General features: G+C 36.7%; 1 protein-coding gene across 2 annotated transcripts in view; it reads left to right on the top strand.

The window, feature by feature from the left end:
* Window positions 1-244: 244 nt before the first annotated feature.
* LOC108736782 (protein gooseberry-neuro) overlaps window positions 245-21,582 on the top strand; it is a 28,470-nt gene continuing 7,132 nt past the window's right edge. The window contains exons 1-3 of one of the 2 annotated variants that reach the window (XM_018469358.1): window positions 245-487; window positions 6,429-6,670; window positions 10,454-10,568. In XM_018469358.1, coding sequence (XP_018324860.1) covers window positions 394-487; window positions 6,429-6,670; window positions 10,454-10,568 — 451 coding nt within the window. In that variant the 5' untranslated portion in view covers window positions 245-393. Of the gene's footprint in view, window positions 488-6,428; window positions 6,743-10,453; window positions 10,569-21,582 lie in introns of both variants that reach the window. The other variant, XM_018469347.1, reaches the window with a different exon arrangement.

Raw genomic sequence — 21,582 nt, 5'->3', positions numbered from 1 at the left:
GAAGAAAATATCGACTCGACTGGTAGCCAAGTGAGGTAGCCAGGTGCTAAAAAGTCCCATCAAAACTTACTTCCGTTAATACAATAGAATAAATATGAATCTTGACGACCAATGGAGTAAGGCCCCCGGTTTATAGCGTTCGTAAAATGTATACATACATGTATACATTTTTTTGTGTTGTTCTAGAACTATTGCAATTGTAATGCTCCATAATTCAGTTAACATGATGTTGTCATGGTGTACGTTACCAACCTAAAGGATTGTGTTGACGTATCGCCGCGCGACGCAAAATTTACCCAGATTTTAACTTTTTTGGCTGGGCGCGATCATGACAAACTTCTTTAACGTTTTGTAATCAAACACAAAACGAAAACATTGCAATGTTCGCTATTTATGTTCGTCGGATCAGTGGCTGAGAGGCTTTCGAACGTGGCCAATTCACAAGAAATGGACATAAGACCCATTTTTGGGGGATACCCTTTTCAAGGTATGATAAACTTTACAAAAACAAACAGAAAAAGAATCTCTAGACTAAGCAAGAACCAAGGTACTTTGATATCTACTTACGCTTTTCCATCGTTTCAAGTTAGTTCATCTAAAACAGTTTTTGGTACTTTTGTGTATGGATCGGACTCTAAAATATCAAATTATGACCGATAGGTAACGTTGAGAACGTTCTGAACGAGTAAGAATCAATTTTCATTTTACAATAGAGGGTGGATAGTAAAATTTAATTAACTTCATTCACGCCTTATCAGAGTGCATGCGCTGAGCCGTTAAACGTCAAGGAATGTGTGACACAGATTCCAAAAGTTAATACTCCGGATAAGACGTAATAAATCGGCTGCTATTTATTTAAATTAATTGCTACGATCTACTCAGGTCATTAATTAAATTGTTTAATATTCATACGTACATCTACTCTTGCATTAGGTGCATAATCAATTTTCGATATATAAAAGTATGAATGAAAATTTAATCGCATGCTTGTGCATTATCGGAATGAACGCCTAGGTACACAAATTCAATTAATAATAATTGTTCGACTGTTCTAGAATTTTATTGTCCTTTTAAGTAGAGGATTAATTAAAAAATTCCTCTCCGCATTTTATATTTCTTTCGGTGCAGTAAATTTATCCAGGAGTTGAAAATCTACTTACATCTGAGTTTCGCGTGTAAGAAGTTTTCAATTTTCTTTGTCATTTTTAAAGGGGTCGTACAAAAGATTGACAAATATCTTCCAGTTCTACAAACGGAGAGACCATGAAGATGGTATCCCTTTGTATTATTAGCAAAGCGCCGGGAGTCAATATAAAATCCTTCAAATTGATGACCAAAAGATCCGAACGCTGCGGTGAAGTATAATTGTGATGAGAATTTGTGAATGGTAAAAAGAGGAAATTGCAAATACGTTCCGTTTCATTGACAGTAAGCACACCCGAAGATATGTTCAAAAGGAGCGGTAATGATAATTTAATCGTATTTGTAAGGGTTGGTCGAGTAATTTGGAAGCCCATAACGAATGCCAACTACCATAATTTGAAAGATTGCCAAGGTCGCCTCAGGCTTCGACTCCTTGATGGATCGCCGCGTCACGAGTTATTAATTATGTAATTTAGTAAACTGGCCACATACGGTTTTATCATTTTTGTGTTCTCGTTCTTAATTTATCGCCATGGGTTACCCTCGATACACGGCAAAATCAAAAATTTATTACCTTTACAAGATGGATACTGTAAACTGTAAATTAGGCACTTAAGAACCTTTAGCATCCCATATTGGCTCATCTTACATCATATGCCAAAAAGAACATACTTAGATATAGTTTATCTCTTACCCTACAACGATACTACTATCTACTAATACTACCTATTTGATAAACTGAATCTACTAGGCATTAATGAATAGCAATTTCGAGTTTACTAGTTCCCATCAGCACACTATAGGTAAACCTACAAAATCGAAGTTGATTAATATTACGTAAGACCTCTTGCAGACTATGCCACCCGTGAACAGCACAGGAAGCGGCTACGAGTGGCTTATATCGATCACTAAGTTGTTCCCCGAGGTAAGAAACCCTCAGGGTTTACCTCCCCGCTCGAGGAGGGGTTTTAGTCGGTAAAATCCGACTCTACCTCCCTTCAGAGGTCTTTTGAAGATTTTTCCTCCTCGAGAATAATCTAAACAAAAAAGGAACCAGAGGTAAGCGCACGGAAAGTTACTTCTAGGAACATGTGATCCCTACGGTCTTCAACCCTTTTATAAATTTCGACTTGGAAGACGATGTGGGCAACGCGAATTACAAAGACATCGTCGTTACTACACATGGATCCAATATCCGAATTAAAGAAACTGCTCAAATATCAATCGGCAAGCTCAAATCACAGTTGATAGTTAAGATTAAATATGATAAGATTTGCGAAGTTTTCAAGTTCTTGAAATGACCTGAGCAATAACCAGAACTTGTGTAATCAATTAATCTGGACCTTTAAGGGCTTAAGTTAAATAAATGATTCCACCAGATTTAAGTGACGAGAACGAACTGCTACAATAGCCACTGCATGGACTGGATGAGTATACTCTATACTGTGCCTCAGCATGTGGCTGCTTCCAAGGGCGACCGCAGATGACCTAGTGTGCAAGTATATCGTCTTACTGCTTACAATGCTATTTCTAATAGTGTCAAGCATACCCTTAAGTATTTGATTTTGATCCATTTGCTTACGCTGAACAACTTCGGTTTAGTTTGGTGTGAAGACCAGTAGGTTCAAAGTTATAGTCCTCATCTGGTGGTTTTGATAAACTTGTGACTTGGAACCTAATGTTCTTTGATCTTACACACACTTGCTGCTACCAGGAAGGTCGAAATCATGCTTGAATACATCGCCAAGCTTTTGAGATGTCAGATACTCACAGGAATCAGCAAGAGCCAGGCAGTGGTATTATAACTTTGATACTCTCCTGAGCTAATATTTGAATAAAACCTTAAGTAGTAGAGCCAAGATAGAGATAAAATTTGAGAAAGCAAGTATTTTTGAGTGAGTTACATCTGACAAGCTACTTATGGTGTAAATGTTCGCATAACTAGAGAGAAGATTTGAACCTGTTCACTACAGTTATGATGAAACCAAAACTAAGACCACAGAGACTTTGATATTTCCTTATTGGGATTATTGGGACATTAGCTAGTGTTTGGTCTTGGTCGCAGTTTTGTTGAAAATATACTGGTCTTGGTTTTAACCTTCTACGCTGAGTCTTATATATTGGATTTTGACCAAGGTCTCGAACATGCCAAAGAACTACGTGATTTGTTAGTAACTTTTGGAACACTAATAATTTGTGATGGTTGGCACAGACCATGTCGCCAATAACGCAAAAACGAAATCTTTCAATAATTTAACAATACAATTGCTCATAAAATCTTACAACAATTTTAGGAAAGAGCTTCTCGCTTATTGATTGCACGATGCCGCCGTTTGATGTAATTGTCGAAATAGCGCCTAACGGCTCTGTGTAAATTTGTTATTGTTGTGTTTAACATTAGAAGGTTTTATTATATCAACAAATATAATTTTACCACCCGCCAACACTGTCTCTCCTCTTTTATTAGTCGACGCATGTTTATTGTATGATGTAGTAGGTAGCATGCAGCAAGTGGTTTGTGGTGTACGTTGTGGTAATAAAGTTGGACAAATACCAAACAAACAGTTTATTATAGTTAATTGCCGATAATGGCGTCACACTGAAGCTGTAAAGCTGTAAAATTTGTCTTATGGCTTGTACACGAAATTGCAGGATCGTTTGGATACCTATTGTAAAAACTATTACAGGGACACATTTAATAAATTCCACTGCAGTTGTTACTAACTATTGTAGGCCGTAGGCGTCGAATATATGGTTACATATATAGGACTATCAATTCTAGAACTGGTTGGACACGCACTTCTACTCTTGTCTATTCTGAGCTAATCTTCGCATCATCATCATAAGGTCGTCAATCCTAAGACTGGTTGGACACGTACCTCCACTCTTTCCTATCCTGAGCTAAACTTCGCATTTCCCTAAAACTAGAACAGCCCACATCCTTAACTATTTGCGAACATTAATCTGATCTAGGTCTACCTCTACCTATCCTAACTCCTGTTTCTGCCTCTAATATGTCTCTGACTAGACCTTCATGCCTGAGAAGGTGTCCTACCAACCTATCTCGTCTATTTTTTATTGACTTCCATAGAGTCCTCTGTTCTCCTATTCTTTCTAATACCTCTTCATTTCTTACCTTTTCTACCCACGATATCCTCATCATCCGCCTATAACACCACATTTCGAACGCTTCTAACCTTTTCGTTTCCACCGCGCCCACTGTCCATGTTTCGCACCCGTACAACGCCGTGTTCCAAACATACACCTTTAACAACCTTTTTCGAATTTCTAAATTTACCGTTCGCGAGCATAGAAGTGACTTCTTTTTGTTAAAGGCGACACGACCCTGCTCTATCATCTGCTTTATATCCCTACTACTCCTTCCATCCTGACTTATCTGACTTCCTAGGTATCTAAAATCAGCACCTTCTTCTAATTTTTCGTCTCCTATCTTTATATTCGCTCTTTCCCTACTTTTTCTACCCTTGCATACCAGTATTTTAGTTTTACTTTTATTTATTTTCATACAGTATTGATCTGTCAGTACCGCTTCCATGTTATTTAAAGCTATCTCTAGGTCCTCCTTGCTAGATGCTAATACTGCTATATCATCTGCAAATCTAAGCATACTAATAAATCTGTAGCTGCTGACTTTAGGCACGTTTTAATGCAGTTCCATTCTGTCTCTATGTCCCCGTCATTCGTTTCTCTAACCGCCTTTAATATTTCGTCTGTTCTTTTACCTAGCCTATCACGCGCTTCGTTACATTTTAGCTTTTCTAAGCCGAGACGCATTTTCTTAAAATTAGAACATCTGTAACAGTAGATATTTTATCCAACTTTGCTTCTAATATGTTTCTAACTGCAATACCTTACTGGAAAAACAACAACTTTTTACAAGATCACTGTGTATCGTCTCGAAAGAGTTATTATTTCTGATGAATTATGTAAATCCTTGTATTCTGAGGTCGTTTTATATTCAAGGCAAATTGTATTTAAAATATCGACCCTTTAAGTCTCAGAAAGGTGCTGAAGTATGTATTAGGAGAGATTATAAAGTTGAAGCGATTTTAATAAAAATGTTTCCCGAATACATAATATCCACGTGCTAGAGGTCACATTTTAAACTGCTCGAAAAAATCTACCCCAAACACAGTCAATATAAAAAGGTATTAAATTATTTATGAACGTTTAAGAACTGATTTAAAAACGAAAAGGCACATTCGTAAAAATCTTTTGAAAGCGTTCTATAAGTATGCCTATGTGCTTTCTTAAATTTTAAGTAGAAAGCACAGTAAGAGAAATACTTATTTATTAGTGATGGTTTATATTGACTGAGTTACTTAAAACTTGAAAGGAGATTTCTTTTCATTAGTGTTATAAGCTTTCGAAATGAACAAGCGAATGATTAGTATACTGAGGATAGAGACGATCAGAAATTAGGAGGAATTCGAAAGAGTGGGAGAACAGTGGGTATGGAAGTCAATAAGAAATAGGCGAGGTAGGTTGGTAGGACACCTTCTTAGGCATGAAGGGCTAGTTAGAGACATATTAGAAACAGAAACAGAAGTTAAAAACAGTCAAACGAATAGATCTAGATTGGGTTACTGTTCAGAAATAGTTAAGGATGTGGGATGTTCTAGTTTTAAGGAAATGATAAGATTAGCCCACGATTGGAAAGAGTGGAGGTGCATGTCCAACCAGTCTCAAGACTGAGGACTGACCGAGCGGCATGGTCTACAGGTTTAGACCATTGTTTAGCAATCGGGAGGACGCCGGTTCGGCTCCGGGTCCATCTGCATTGGTCCAAGTTTTTCTTTGGTTTCCTTGCATCACTTAGGTAAATGCTGGGGTAGTAATATTCCACAGATAATCTTTCAATGTCTTCTATCTTCATTTCGTCCGTCTCTTCTTTCTCAGCCGAACCACCACCCACCCGTTCTCACGATTCCTGAAAGGAGGCTGAAGAGGGTCTTCTGCCCTACCTTCCGGTGTAGTCCAGAAGGACTGCCCGCTCACTAGTATTAGTGGCTGGTGGGAATGAAACACCCAAAAGTTTTTACTGATGACTAAATGACTATGACGATAACCATGACGATGACCACGACTATTACATTGATTATGACTATGAGTTTGACTAAGACTATGACAATGACGATGTCGATGACGATGGGTTGTGAAAGCTCAAATGGTCTTGCAACACTTTATCTAACTAAATCCAAACTACTCGCAAATGGAAGAGTCTTTCAGGATAATCATTTTACGTTATTTTTCTATTGTTTCAGGACAAGGTCGTGTAAATCAATTGGGTGGTGTGTTTATAAATGGTCGTCCGTTACCGAATCATATTCGTTTGAAAATTGTCGAAATGGCTGCAGCCGGTGTACGTCCTTGTGTGATATCGCGACAGCTGAGGGTGTCGCATGGATGCGTCTCGAAGATATTGAACCGGTATCAAGAAACTGGAAGCATCAGACCGGGAGTGATTGGAGGTTCCAAACCTCGAGTTGCTACTCCAGAAGTTGAGGCACTCATTGAACAAATGAAACGACAAAATCCCGGTATATTCTCTTGGGAAATACGAGAAAAACTAATTAAGGTATTTACCCTCACATACACTGAAAATTATATACTTACGAAAAGTATATTAGGTGATCCGCTTTCTTCGTTTCTTTGTTGAACTACTTTTACTTAATATTTGCCATCCAATTATCATGGGTAATTACCTATTTAGCAGAATGGTGAAAAGAGATAATTCAGCTCATTCCAAATGTAACTGGCAATTATTCTGATTGTGAGGCATCATCCAAAACTAAATGGGATTTTCTGATAATTGTTGGATATCATTTTACGTTGAAACAATTGTCAATATACCGTATTAAGTGCTGTCAGTCATTTTTAAAGAAACTCAAAAGCAACTGATTGATTTTGATTTTGATGCAATATAACTCAAAAGCAACTGATTGATTTTGATTTTGATGCAATATAACTCAAAAGCAACCGATTGATTTTGATTTTGATGCAATATAACTCGAAACCAACTGATTGATTTTGATGTACCTAATATAAATCAAAAGCAAGTGATTGATTTTGATGCAATGTAACTCAAAAGCAGCTGACCAATGTTTAGAGCAATATCTCTGGATGGTTGCAAGATATGTTTCAATATCATTATCAACGAGAGCTATAAGATATGATGATAATTTATTAAAAAGATTTATTGTTTACCACTCAAGCCCATTGAATTCTACATACTATCTCTATCTTTACACCTTTGTATCTAAACGAATTCCAAATTTTGTGGTTATTATTTGTACAAGAAACTATAAGCATTTACAGCTGATAGTGTTCCAGCTTCTACTCCAGGATTTTGGGTTTAACCGCGATATTATTAATCAGAGAAATTCAACATCTGTTCAGAAATCTTATATAGCACACTATTATCATTAGCATCTCTTAATGACCACGGTCAAATCCAAAGGTCTGGAGGAGAAAGTCTTAGAATAAAAGTTCCAGATAAAGGAAGTACGCTGTTTATAGAAAAAGGTCCTGCAAGAGATCGTGGTCAACGGCGAAGTATGTCGTACTCTTACGTAGTCAGTGACAACAATAATAAAGTTTTACGTGAAGGCATGTTCTATCGGTATAGACGTTATTCAATCGTTGTAGTGGTGTGTCTGAATGTTCCTTCGATCCATAGGCATCAGGCAATTTGCATTTTGCTCTAGTACACGTGCATATCCCGCGCGTCGGCCTTCGGTAAAAAAAAACTGAGTCGAAGAAAGGAGGGCGTACACTTCAATCTACCTACGCCACCACGTAAGGCTCATTTGAGCCGTGAGGGCACATTAGGCGAGCGGCCGTCGTTGCCATTGTCGTAGCGCACAGTCGATGCTATCGACAGATGTCCAGCCGGTAATTTGAGGGCGGTACGGTTTGGCGGCACGCTCGCCGTGTCAGCGCACCACCGCGTTACCGCCGTTGTTATTACCTCGTGTGTCCTGTGGCACGCGGTCTCTTTGAAATGCGCCGCATCAAGAACGAGAAAACATTAGCGCGCTGTCGATCTTGTATCTCTCGCAGCTCGCGCTTGTTGTGGTAGCACCACCAAGGTACGATTAGATTTCGTATCAGCGATGGTCCATCGAGCCGGACATGGCATACCTTTACACTTTACAGCATGCGTTTGAGGACTGATTCCGTGTGTTTCGTCTAAAAATACTACCTGACTGTGACGTTTGCACACTTTGGCACGTGTTAATTATGTATTGGAAATAACTAATTCGCATAATGTTGTTTTAATAAAGTCCAGAACGTGAAGGAGCTTATTCCGTAAATAATGATGTTCGTAAAGCACGGATCGAACCGTGACCGCTACACGCACTATTTTTAGAACGTCCATTTGTACTTTGAGCATGTCCGAAAAGAATGAAACGGAAGCTGTTAAAATTTTATTCGGCATTATTATGTTTCTAAAGTATTAATGGTATTTTTGAGAATGTTATACGGCCCATAAGCGACGACTGTTCTTATATTTTTGGTCGTAAACCCAATAACATTACGGTCACCATTAAAAGCTTAGTCTTTTTTTAAATAAGAATTATGATAGTTTTAATTAGAACCATTTGCTTAAAATACACTCAATTGCTTCAACTGAATCAAAATTTTTAGCCAATTCCAAGTGGAATAATAAACATGTTCTAATTGATTCAATTGCACACGTGCATTCATAAACTTCTATTGAAGTTTGAAATTTTGTAGTAAGATGGGTAAAGCTTTGTTCTAAAGCTTGTCGAAGGGCATTTTTTTAATTTCTATTGAAAATACGTGTCCTACAAGAAGCATCAACTTTAAACACTTGTAAAAGCTTTTAATGACCATATTATTGAAAACCAAAAACGTACCGAGTTAGTGTGAACCTTTGTCTGTTACCATACAAAAAATTAGATATTTATCTCGCAGCGTTAAATCACAATGTTTAGAATAGAAACTCATGTTTTTGGAAAAAATCACGCTGGGCACGAGCGGTCCATTACGGTCAATCTCTTTAATAAATGACACCGAATCCTTTTCGAATAAGGAAACTGTGAATAAGGAACTTTTACTGTATTCATTTTGGCACATTATCTGTACAATAAGAAGGTGATTCCCCGCACTTATCTCAAAATTTGTTATAATTCTCTCAGTTTCGTTAAATTCAGGCCAAGGCGAAATGATAATATCTATCCAAATATTATAGGGTAGGAGTTGCAGTAGGGACACAATTGTCAGGGATACTGTACATTGAACTTACTACAATTGTGAAAGTCCCTTTAATCACTGCCCCTTTTATAACATGTTGGAAGTGCAGAAAAAGGGTCCCATAGTTATGACCTTTCTGATTACATTTTGTGGTTTCAATTATAAAAAGATGCCAACGCGTTATGAGGAAACGTATCGTCAAAAATTAGGTAAATCTCAAAAAAGCATTTTCTGTTTCCCGAAAACGCAATCACGTCTATTGCATCATATAAATTTCAATCGAATTCGAATGGATAATTGAAATCTGTGCCGCAGGCCGCCGGTGTGCAGGATTATCGTTTTTCTATCAAATCCCCGCTTCATTCAATATACACCCTCTGTCAATTTCTCACATACATACACGTATGTTATGGTACACGCGTGTAGGGGATGTATTTACTAGGTATACACAGGATTATGTATTTATCGTCCCACGCAATCGTGAATTGACTTTACTATTTCCATCCAAGCGGATCATGTCGGCATGCGATTTTGAATAAAAGCTTTTAGACGATAGGAATTGACAATTCAATAAACAATTTTAAAATTTGGAACACACTAAATGTAGGTTCAGAATTTATTGTTAATAATATCCCAACGTATCTTTTTAAATAAATACAGAAAAATCAATATTATACATGATGGTATGAATGACCAAATGGATAATCCTTTTTATAAATATAAATAACACTAAAACTGTGACCTTTTATTATTTTTCACAATAATTTCTTCCATCTGAAGAAGCTGTAGCACTTTAAAACTTATCTGATTGACTCATCGATCTTTGGGACACCAATGGGTATAGGTTCTTCTTAATAACATTTTTGGCACTGGAGACATGCTACAGTTTTTATTATGAAAAAATGCCCTCTGTTCGCAAAAAGGGGTAAACTGTAGTTGTTAGGCTAACATACGATACTTTCCAAACACTTTGTAAGGATAATGTGGTCCCGTTCTGAAAAACTGAACCACAATAACAACAGTTTTGGTAATCCCAGAATGAAAACACTTTTTCTTTTTGCTTTTACAGGAGGGAGTCGGTGATCCCCCAAGTGTTTCATCGATAAGTCGACTATTGAGAGGTGGTAGTCGGAAAGACGATCCAGAAGGAAAAAAGGACTACACCATAGATGGCATCCTTGGTGGTAAGTCTCTTTATGATAGACAACATTAAGTCTTCTGAATTTAGACCATTATTTGCGAGTGATATGTGAGCATATTTTGGAGACCACTGGTGTCAACTGTTTGTTTAGTTAATATTAGAGAAATGAGAACTAATTACAATTACCTACATCCCCAATTAGAAGCAGTCTATCTATTATGAGCTTCACAACTACTGAAGATAGGATGAACTAAGTTTGTATGTCATATAATATACGTTCCAGATTGTAGAATTGGTAATACATGAACAATTGCTTCGTACGAAATTTGTGGATAATGCTGCTATAGTAAATTGAATGTTTTGGAGACTATGGTACTATGAATATTGAATTTTAATTCGGTATATACACAAATAATTAATTGTATACCATTTGGAATACATATCTGTAAATATTTTCGTGATTGTATGTCGACTGACCGAAATTCCGTGATATCAATCACATCTGTCCAAAGCCTCCTCCGATCGGAGTCGGTGCCCTTTGAACGCTATGCTATACGTGACGCGCCATTAAACTCATCAAAAGAATTTTGGGCAAATCCCCTGTTAATCTTCTCGCATGCGATTATGTCACACTTGTCCGACAGACAGAGACTTTTAAAAACTGACTTATTCTATTACCGCTCTCTCGGTGGATAAAAGTAACAAAAAAAAAAATTAAATCCAACCACCTTTGTATCAGTGACTTCTTCGTACAATAGTGACGACCATGGCTCACAGTTAAAAAATTTTGAATCATATTGAAACTGACACGTTAAAAAAAATAAAATCTGTGGTAGGTATATGCAGTTTGATGCTTCTCTAAAATAGATAACAGTTATAAGGTACGCCATATCAATAGTTGTTGTGACCAACCTAATTTATTTCAACAATCCTAACCCTTAAATGTAATTTTTATTATTAAGTTGGTAATACATTACTGCGTTTGCAATTGACAGCTGTCAATCGATTGTTTGTGAAAGCTAGGTTAGGATTCTGCATCGATGGCTGTAACGTAACGCAAACGTCCTAATTTACACGATTTGGAAACTAATTAATCTAAGTAAAATGGTATCAATAGGTATTAGTTAAAGTAACGCAACGTTCTCGGCAACTTTGCGAAGATATTTTAAGTATACCTAATTAATCTAAAAATAAAAACTGAATGGTATCTGTTCAAATCAGCCTGTGCCAGAATGATGAATTACCCAAAGTTTTGAAATAAATTCGAAGATGAAACTGCTGTCAATATTGCTTTCTAATAGCTCCTGTTTTGAGCTCAATTTACTTAATCTATATAAAAAAAAAAACAGAAAACATTAAGCTGAGAGAAGCAGGTGATTAAAGAGAGATTTATCTCTTCACTGAAATCTTCGAATCCATTAGCAGTAATTGTAAAAAAAAAACACCTGGCAAACTTGTACCGATTTGATCAATATCGGTAATCGGGAAATGCAATGGAATTTTTCCTTTGTGGCGATCGCTTTGCATTTAATTAAAAGTTGTCAAGTAGACGGCAAAATTATTAATTAATTATTACACCTACATGCTACTCGAGCCCGTCCCTTTCCATGTATTATTTTTTAAACTTCTTTCATAAACATCATCCCTTAAACTGGGTCATGCTGGCGCTTGCCTTATGCACGGAAACCTGAATTGAATTGACTTCAGAAGCTAGTAAATTGAACATGTACGTTTATAGCTTAAAGTTTTGACTTAACTCCATTCATTTTTGTATTATACGGATGGAAGAGTATCCTGTAATTCTTTAATTTCTGCCTGGCTTTCCTCAAACATTTCAGCATAGAAAGTACTCATGGATTCAGATGACGACTCATAATTTTAGAAGCAACTTTTGAGTTGAAAGTATTTTAAATTCTAAGCTTTATATACGTCATCCGAATGGAGTATGAAGAAGGATTCAAAGTGGATCTGTTTCTGGGACGTAGATTTATGTAATTTGATTGTCCTCACTCAGTTCACTTTGCCTTTCCGCATACAAAGCAGAGTCTACCCTTCCGCGTCATCTTGGAAACAATTATTCTCCATCTCGGATCCTTCATTTGCAAAGACTTTGTAACACATTTAGATCCGCTGGTGTTAAACCGTAATCAGTTATGAAAATGTTCTACTTCTAAAAGAATTTATTTCTTACATCTACGCGTTCATTAGGTTATTTTTTATAATTCATATAAATAAGGAAGGATGTGGGAATCCTTAGCACGTAATCTTTAGAAATTCTAAAGATTAAATGCAATATACGATTAAAGATTCAATGGTTGAGATAGATTATGGAAAAATTAGCCCAGAGATATCATTTTCGACGTGGTTTGCGACTTCATTATGTCAGAATTACTATTCTAATCTGAGATCCCACTACAAGAAAAAAACAAAAATACAAAATAACCCAGAGGGTGTACTGTTAACGTGACAAATCCTGAAAACCTGTTTGATTTGAGCGAAACTTCAACCACGAAAGTTGATATGGAGAAGATTCGAAATTACAGGATCAATTGAAATTTGGCCATCGATAGAAGTTGACCACTTTAGATTTTTTGTACATCAGGAGAAAGATTTAAGGCCAAATCTTTCGGATTTGCTACCCTAATACGTTGTCATTGGCTTATAACGTTTTCTATAGGTAAAAGTTGAAATATCTGCCACCCGATGCATACGCGTTTGAATCACTGGAGAAAAACGAGTCAGTCGGTCGGTTCACAAAAAGCAGAAAGCCAAGTCTTAGTATGTTAATGAGACAGTGTGGAACGAAACACGTGTGCCATCGTTTTCTCTCTTCTTCTCTTTCTTTCCGTTTGCAACGTCTTGGTCCAGTTCACGTTTTACAACCGCAACCACACCAATGTATCTCCCTCTCTTTGTCGAACACACTGTAATTCTTATATTATACTTCACAGTTTATTTTCCGTTTCTTTTCCTGAAACCTCCGTGGCTGTACGTCATTCTTACACCTTCTTCGAATCGTTGGTGATTTCCGCGCGACTTAGTGTGTTTCTGTCTCCTTTCAAATGGAAATTTGGCGCCCATCCGTCTCGCTTCATGTGGAAATCGATGTGCGGATCGGGTGGCACAAAGAAGCCGACCATTTAAGAATTTTACATTATCGGTTCGTGGCCCCGGGTTATATTTAGTGATCTGAATGGCACCTGCAGACCTTCCTTTCCAGAACCAATAAGGCGAAATGCTTTATGACTTGGGTCATTATTATTGATTTCGTTCCTACGACTACTTATAACCACAAATGTTTCCTATCGTTGCCACATTTTACTTCGTTCGGTCGTATTTTCAATCAATGAATCAATATTGAGGAAGGAGCAGTTAGCAATACATAAAAACTATGGAGGAATCGTCTAGTATCTAGTTTAGGTATATGGATGAAAACTATTTGTTGTGTGGCGAAATAACTCTTTTTGGTTTTTTCTATCTGTAAATATTTTTTCTAATTTTATTTCATTTCATTTCAAGTAATATTTCATTTCAAGTAATATTTCCTTTCAATCTAAACTCTATTGTTCTTTCAATCACTTTTACCTGGAAATCCAACTTCAACCATACCTGCATGCACTCCTATACTAATATCTGGTTTTACCCTTAATTGCTTTCTCTTGAATTCTGTACTATCTAATTCTGTGTATTCCTAGAAACTAGTGTCTTCACCCTCTCTCTCACTACTTTTCCTTCTAGAACATTCTATCAAATCTACTAACAACCCTATCCTATAAATACTCCCAAATTTCATATCTCAAGAACCGAGCGGCATGGCCTAGAGGTCTAGACCATTGCTTAGCATTCGGGAGGACGCCGGTTCGATTCCGGGTCCGTCGTCTGCCTTGGTCCAAGTTTTTCTGTGGTTTCCTTGGATCACTTAGGCAAATGCTGAGGCAGTAATATTCCACATATAATCTTTCACTCTCTTCTGTCTTCATTTCGTCCGTCTCATCTTACTCACCCGAACCACCACCCACCCATTCCCACGATTCCTGAAAGCAGGCTGAAGAGGGCCTTCCGCCCTACCTTCCGGCATAGTCCGGAGGGACTGCCCGCCCACCAGCATTACTGGCTGGTGGGAATGAAACACCCAAAAGTTTTTTTTTTTAATATCTCAAGATAGTCTCTTGCCTACCGCTACCACCATTCGTAAGTGCTTCTATCATTCTATTATTATTCTCTACATTGTCTTTATTTTCTGTTGTTATCTTTGTTATTGTTACTGTTCTGTTACCTTGTTCTCGTTTGTTTGTTTCACTCTTTGTGCCTTTTTGTTACTTGTGTTTTCGTTGTTATTGTTATAAACTGTTATCTGTTGTTATTAGTGTTTTTTTTGATATTCAAATAATACCCATCAAAAGACATTAAAGTTGTATCTTGCCATAAAGCTTTGGGAATTTGATCATTGTTAGATGAAGTGTACCTGCTTTTAAACCAGATTGATTTTTTGGGGAAGCATAATCTAATGCATGTCAGTGGGTAGGGCAAAGTGTTGACGCCAAAATTGAATTCAGTTTGAATGTACGTAACCCATATGTTGCTATAAAAGTTTGAAATCGTCAAACACTGATTGGAAGACGTGCGATAATCCAGTATTTAAAAAGCAATAAGTTTTTCACATAATGATATCGTAAGATCAAAAGAAACGCTTTAAATGTTCTTTAATTGGATTAATCTTTTTCGTAAGGGTGTTTCTCACAAACAAATGCAGTATTTAAGACGATCGACCTCTCATTACCGATGTAGCAATTCATCAGGTTCCTATGGCGATGCTTCGCTGTGTGTTAAGATTAAGCAACAATAAATCGCACTAAATCAATGGCAGAGGCGATAACGAAGCCTCTCGCGGGGCACTTTTATTAACAGTTTAAAGTTAATAATTTACCAAATACCGCAATTTAATGTCTCCATTTTTGTCAGACCAATCCTAATTGATGGTCTCGCAGCGCGCGAAAGACAGAGAGAGCGGGGAATGTGTGCTATTGGAGTGAGTTAATAAAGGACCGAATAATTTATGAGGGCTACATTCTTCGCATTTTTCCGGAGGTCCCTTTTATTAATAGCAATAATAATAATAATGATGATGATGTTGATGATCGTCGAAGGAAGTATGGAGGAAGAGTGACCGAGGGAACGCCTCTCAACCAGCTAGACACTGTGGTAGACCCGGTGACGACATTAACACACTCGGCGGCACCTTGTAACTGCCACTATCACTTACGAATACATGCATAGAGGTACGAGACAGGGCCACCCTGGTTTTGGCTGCCGAACCGTTGACTATCATCAACAACCACTTTGCCGGTTTCACATTGATTTATCTCACGTGTTTCGGGGTTGTTTCTCAGGTATCTTGTAAGTTTATTAATAGTATTTAAAGGACACCCATGGGAGCTCCTGATCTTTGGTAATACCTACCCACAAGGTGACCGACCGGTTATGAAACATAGATAGAGTATAATGAGAACAGAAAACATTTAAAAAAATGATCACTTTTCTCAATTAAGGGCAGGGTAATTGTGGAGAAAATTGCAAATGTCTATTTAAAGGTCAAAAGGCGGTTATTTTTAATTGCCCTTAAAAAAGTAATAGAGAGAAACGTTTAGTTTTTTTATTTCATTCTTAAGGCGCCCAGACACTTCAGATTCCTTATTTTTATTAAAATTCCTTTTAGTAGCTTCCTTGCTTTCTTGCGCCATTAATTTTGAAACCAATTTTCTGTTGTTTTTATTTTTAATAATATCGACTCATTCCTTGTTTGCAATTTCGTCTTTTTTTTTTTTCGCTGTTAATTTTCCTTCAAAATCTGTCAGTCAAATAAGTTCAGGTTTGTCTGAGATTGTCAGATATTTGGTAGATTGAGCATATTCAGCTAAGAAACAAAGAAAATAACTTAGGGGTCGTTTATATACTACATAAGGGTTATTTTTTCATATAAAGGTGTTGTCTTCGAAAGACCATTAACCCCTTTCAGTCATTAACGTAAGAAAATCTAATATTTAAAAAATAGCTTGTAATAGAGAGGCGCATCAAAGAAGATACGTTAAGTAACATATAAAAACGTCTTTAAAGTGCATTCCCCCATGGAATCCTTATGTGGCGAAATAACTCTTTTTGTTTTTTCTGTGTGTAAATATTTTTTCTAATTTTATTTCATTTCAATTAATATTTCATTTCAAGTAATATTTCCTTTCAGTCTAAACTCTATTGTTCTTTCAATCACTTTTACCTGGAAATCCAACTTCAACCATACCTGCATGCACTCCCATACTAATATCTGGTTTTACCCTTAATTGCTTTCTCTTGAATTCTGTACTATCTAATTCTGTGTATTCCTAGAAACTAGTGTCTTCACCCTCTCTCTCACTACTTTTCCTTCTAGAACATTCTATCAAAATTACTAACCACCCTATCCTATAAATACTCGAAAATTTCTTATCTCAACACAGTCTCTCGTCTACCGCTATCACCACCATTCGTAAGTGCCTTTATCTACTCTGTTGTATTGTTGTTATCTTTGTTATGGTTACTGTTCTGTTACCTTGTTCTCGTTTGTTTGTTTCACTCTTTGTGCCTTTTGTTACTTGTGTTTCGTTGTTATTGTTATAAACTGTTATCTGTTATTATTAGTGTTTTTTTGGTATTTAAGTAATACCCATCAAAAGACACTAAACTTACATGAACAACTCCCTTCCAGCAAAAATTAAATATGGTCTGCTAATCAAAGAAATTAAACCTCAAAACCTACAGCTAAATGGTGTCAAATGAGATATTTGAACGTTTAGTCGGCATTTTCTTAGTTGCCTAATTTTACAGGTTGGCTCCTACATTTTATTCACACAAACGCATATACATATAAGAGGTGATACATTACTATAACGTATAGATGCATATGTATGAGATGACTAATCCGGAAGAAGGAGCCACGATTGAATTGCGACAGAATCGTCCATATGAGGACGTGTTATACAACCATATAATAGCGGACACCTTTTTCGAAGAGAAGCCGCCGTCAAAGAGCACAACATCATATATATTAACGGTGTGGTTTCACACTACGAAACAGGTCGGCCCCTTTGTGGACCCCCTAGGCCTGAGCCCCGCACAATGAGGCCCATTGTAGAACGTCGACTACGGCACCTTTGGCGGCGCTGCTTTGCCAAGGCCACCCTCTGTGATCCGGAGATTTATAGGCATTTTGCCCCGTTTATAGGTTACGCGGTGGTGTTCTCGTTTGGACACAAGACCTTGCGAACAACTCACACCGAACCATTACCAAAACACAGGTACTTTTGCAAATCTACAAATTCACTTCAAACATAGTTGGATAGTATACATAAATTCATGTTTACGTAAGACACTGGTACAAAGTTCGTACATCTAAATTATTTATTTGAACTGCAAGTTAATACCTACTTATCTATTGAGTTAGTAGGCCAATTAGCAATCTTTTAAATAGCGGAATTAATAATCAAAGAGAGTCAAGGGTCGAGAGTCGAATTGAAGATCAGGAAGGTGCAGTGGTGAGACAGCTTACCGTCTTCACTTATCTTGCCATTTCTTCGTTCACCTATTATCCAATAAGGGGGGCTAAAATTATTATTATACTATTGGGTTATCAATTAACTGCAGTTAAATTGTTGACTAGTCACTCTAAATTGTATGGTCCGCTTTCAATATTAGATTAAAGTAGATTTAGACCATTTATAAATACATATATGAAATTCGTTGCTGTATTATAACATGATGGATTAGTTATATTTCAAAATAATCATATTAATATGTACTGCCAAGTTTTTTTCTTGTCATGATATTAAACTTGAAAGGAAGAATGGAAAGGGTAGCTAGAATATTGACATTTATTTGGCCGTTTTGCCACAACTAATATTTAAACTATATCGATTTATTCCTTTTTTACATTTTCCCTTTACTCTTTTGATGGACAAAATATCGTTAAGGTAAAGTACTTTATATATGATTATATGTAACAAAGATGGGGGGGGGGGCACAGCGGAACAAGTGGCGGTAAGTCTTCAAAGTGAAATAGTCCAATGCCGCCAAGTGTTGTTGTTGTGTGTTGCCAAGATCATGAAATAGTTTGAATGCCATCCAGAGAAAGCAGTCAATTGGTTGCCGAAACTGCCTTCTCTTATATCACTTACCGTTTCGGCCCTTTGTGTGACAACAATCATTTGTAGACTGTGAACAAGGGCAGCGGCTTTGATCTGTCTTGTCCCGTTCCCACAAAGGCTTCCCAAACACAAACAGCGCTTTGTTAACGTGAAAATTCGTATTGTAATTATTACTCATCAAATGGAATATTTATTGCTTCCGCTCTAATAAATGGATGATGAAATACTTGTTAGACTTATAAGAATTGAGGCAAGTGTAAACAATAATTGCTAGAATCTAAAAGGTAATCATTTTTGAAAGGTCTTTCATACAGAAAAACGTGACAGTCCTAATCATAATAAAATAATTCGAAGTGGTCTGTATTCTGTCGAAACTGCCAGACGCGGATCGCGATTTCGATCTTTTTGGATCTCATCAGCGCGTCGCAGGCAGCTCCGACAGAACACAGACCAACTTTTGCCTGCTGTCTTAACAGTGCGTTTCAGAAAATACTACAAACGGCACAGTGAACGCCATCTGTAGCACGATGCTACATTTTAGGATTAAGTATTTTTGAATGCTACAGATGGCGTTCACTGTGCCGTTTGTAATATTTTCTGAAAAGTCCTAATCATATTTACATAACGCAGACATTGTTAGGACTTTAGTAAGATAAAGGTTGTCCCTATCAGGTCCATGATCACAATTTCTAATCGGGTGGTCTTGAGTTTGAACCACGACTAGTGAGAAATATTTTAAAAAATCCATACTGCTGAAGAAAATGAAATATTTGGGACCCTGTTATTACTCTGGGTTTATTGTGTACCTACTTATATGTGATGAAAGAGAAAAATAGAGTGTGGTAGTATAGTAGTAGTGTGGCGAAATAACTCTTATTGTTTTTTCTGTGTGTAAATATTTTTTCTAATTTTATTTCATTTCAATTAATATTTCATTTCAAGTAATATTTCCTTTCAATCTAAACTCTATTGTTCTTTCAATCACTTTTACCTGGAAATCCAACTTCAACCATACCTGCATGCACTCCCATACTAATATCTGGTTTTACCCTTAATTGCTTTCTCTTGAATTCTGTACTATCTAATTCTGTGTATTCCTAGAAACTAGTGTCTTCACCCTCTCTCTCACTACTTTTCCTTCTAGAACATTCTATCAAAATTACTAACAACCCTATCCTATAAATACTCTAAAATTTCTTATCTCAAGACAGTCTCTCGTCTACCGCTACTACCACCTTTCGTAAGTGCTTTTATTCTATTGCTATTTGCTACATTGTTTTCATTTTTGTTGTCTTTGTTATTGTTATTGTTATTGTCGTATTATCTTGTTCTTTCTGTTACCTTGTTCTCGTTTGTTTGTTTCACTCCTTGTGCTTTTTGTTATTTGTGTTTTCGTTGTTATTGTTATAAACTGTTATCCGTTATTATTAGTGTTTTCTTGGTACTCATATAAATTATCCACCAAAAGACACTAAAGTAGTAAATACGTATCCAGTATGAAGACAATCCAACTCGAAAACGGTTTGCTGATTAATTTTGATAATTGATAAAAGTCATTAGTTAGAGACAAGAAGGATGAGATGACAAACGAAATATATGGGGCATCAAGTATTAAATGATAAATATAGAATTTAAAAGACAGAGCCATGGGAGGTGTTCTATGGCAGGACCCCCTGCCCATGTGAATACCTAATGAATCGCTTTCAAAGATTACTAATTTCAATAATTAATAACTGCCTCGTCCACGTTCTAAATAATAGATAATAAACGAATGACCAACATGAAAAATAAACTTTTCAATTAAATAATAACATAATAGATAACAAGAGAAAATATTTATCGTTTCTTCTAGACACGGTCATACTAAGTACGATTGGTACAGATATTTAATAAATTCTTAAAAAGGGCGGAAGAAATATTAGGGGAAGATCAATTTGGGTTTAGAAGAAATAGAGGAACGCGGGAGGTCATTCTAGCTTTACGGGTAACAATAGAAAAAACGATAGAAAAGAAAAGAGCGCGTACATAGGATTTGCAGATTTAGAAAAAGCTTTTGATAATGTTAAATGGGACAAGATGTTAAATATACTTAAAAATGTAGGGATGAGTTACACAGATAGAAGAGTGATACTTAGTTTGTATAAAGAGCAACAGGCAGTTATAGAGCTGGGGGAGCAACGTAGAAAAGTAAATATTGGGAAGGGAGTCAGACAAGGATACACACTGTCACCGCTACTTTATATATATATATATATACATCGAAGACGCGATCAACATCATTAAAGACAGTACAACTGTAGGGATAGATATACAGGGACAAAAGATTAGTATGCTTATATTTGCAGATGATAAAGCAGCATCTTGAAAGGAGCGGTATTGACAAAACAGTATTGTATGAAAATAAATAAATTTAAAACAAAAATACTGGTACGCAAGGGAAGAAAAAGTAGGGAAAGAGCGAATATAAAGTTAGGAGACGAAAAATTAGAAGAAGTGGCTGATTTTAGGTATCTAGGAAGCCAGATAAGTCAGGACGGAAGGAGTAGTAGGGATATAAAGCAGAGGATAGCGCATGGTCGAGGTGCCTTCCATAAGAAGAAGTCACTTCTATGCTTCTTTAGAAATTCGAAGAAGATTGTTAAAGGAGTGTTTAGAGCAAGGCGCTGTACTGGTGCGAAACATGGACAGTGATGAGGATACCATGGATAGTTAAGGTTAGAAATGAAGAGGTATTAGAAAGAATAGGAGAACAGAGGACTCTATGAAAGTCAATAAGAAATAGGCAAGATAGGTTGATAAGGCACCTTCTCAGGTATGAAGGTCTAGTCAGAGACATATTAGAGGTAGAAACGGAAGTTAGGAGGGATAGAGGTAGATCTTGAT

Source organism: Agrilus planipennis, unplaced genomic scaffold (assembly GCF_000699045.2).
Source record: "Agrilus planipennis isolate EAB-ADULT unplaced genomic scaffold, Apla_2.0 scaffold5, whole genome shotgun sequence".
NCBI lineage: Eukaryota > Metazoa > Arthropoda > Insecta > Coleoptera > Buprestidae > Agrilus > Agrilus planipennis.
This window is presented reverse-complemented; position numbering and strand designations above follow the sequence as displayed.